We start from the raw sequence: 1171 nt of genomic DNA, 5'->3' as shown, positions 1-1171 counted from the left end.
CCCCCCCCCCCCCACTCACTCTCCTCTGCTCCCCAATTCTCCTGCAGGTTCTGCCGCATGTGATGAAAGTGTCAGCTCTCAGGGAAGGCACAGCCATGGCTTCCCCACCACCCCGGGAGATGGAGGAGGAGCTGGTGTCTGCTGGCTCAGAGCCAGGTACCTATGGGTGCCTGGGTGGAGCGAGGTGGCCTGGAGGGGGGTGGGGGCGCAGCAGCTGAACCCCTGCTCTGTCTGGGCAGGGGTGTGGGAGTGAGAGTGGGAGGCACACTGAGGATGTGCTGGATGAGTTTGGAAGGTTGTCTGTTCCTGTGCGCCCGTTCAGAACTGTCTGAGGACCCAGGTCCCTGGCAGATAAGAGCACACTGACCTCTGAGGGGTGATGCGGATTAAACCATGCGTTCTGCAGAGGAGGAAACTGAGGCCTAGAGGAGAAATGGCGTGCACCTAGGGGGGTTTGAACCCGGGCCTCCTGGCTCTGTGTCTACACTCCTTTCTTGGGCTGAGCCCAATGAGTGGGTGATACAGGATTCTATTAGAAGGGCCGTGGCCATGAGTAATTCCCAATCTTTTATTTGGCAGTGGAATGCCTTATGTAGAAGGTAGGTTTCTGGTCTTGTTTTTTTCCTGTAGCAGATTTACTTCTGTTTGGCTTAGGTCAATAGTAAGTTTGCATTCCTGATCACACACCGGATGACAGTGGGAAGGTGGCCTGGGCAATGCACCCTTTCCGGGGGAGTAGGGAGCCACAGTGGGGAAGCTGAGCTATGTTTACTATGGGTGGTGGAGCAATACAGTGTCATGTAAGAGGAAAGGACTGGACTGCGGACATGGTGGCTTGACCATGCTTGATGTGGGCAGGCAGGCATCCATTTACTGGCTCTTTTGTTCATTCATTACTTTGTTTGTTTGATAACACGTGCTAGGGTGCAAAGTGAGATAACAAGGAGAAATTACATATCAGTCTGCCCCTAAGTAGCTTTAGCTCGTAACGGAGATTGAATAATGTTTTTGAAATTTGGAGATGGGAGAAGATGCTTCTGAGATGTGTATGGAAAATCAAGGAGGGCTTCATAGAAGAGGCGACATTTGTCTTGTACCTAGAATGATGTGAACTTTCTGAATTTGTGTAGGGTGGGAGATGAAGTTCCACTTCCTGGTTCTTCTGACAGAC

General features: G+C 51.8%; 1 protein-coding gene across 1 annotated transcript in view; it reads left to right on the top strand.

Annotated features, from left to right (window-relative positions):
• The window catches only part of TNKS1BP1 (tankyrase 1 binding protein 1), a 22450-nt gene that overhangs the window by 399 nt on the left and 20880 nt on the right, over positions 1-1171 (top strand). The window contains exon 2 of the mRNA XM_077748801.1: positions 48-149. Within this exon, the coding sequence (XP_077604927.1) occupies positions 63-149 (87 nt within the window). The 5' untranslated portion in view covers positions 48-62. The remainder of the gene's footprint in view (positions 1-47; positions 150-1171) is intronic.

This window comes from Crocuta crocuta, unplaced genomic scaffold, assembly GCF_008692635.1.
Source record: "Crocuta crocuta isolate KB4526 unplaced genomic scaffold, BGI_CrCroc_1.0 scaffold323, whole genome shotgun sequence".
Taxonomy (NCBI): Eukaryota; Metazoa; Chordata; class Mammalia; order Carnivora; family Hyaenidae; genus Crocuta; species Crocuta crocuta.
Note: the sequence above shows the minus strand (reverse complement) of the source record. Positions and strands in the feature narration are given on the sequence as shown.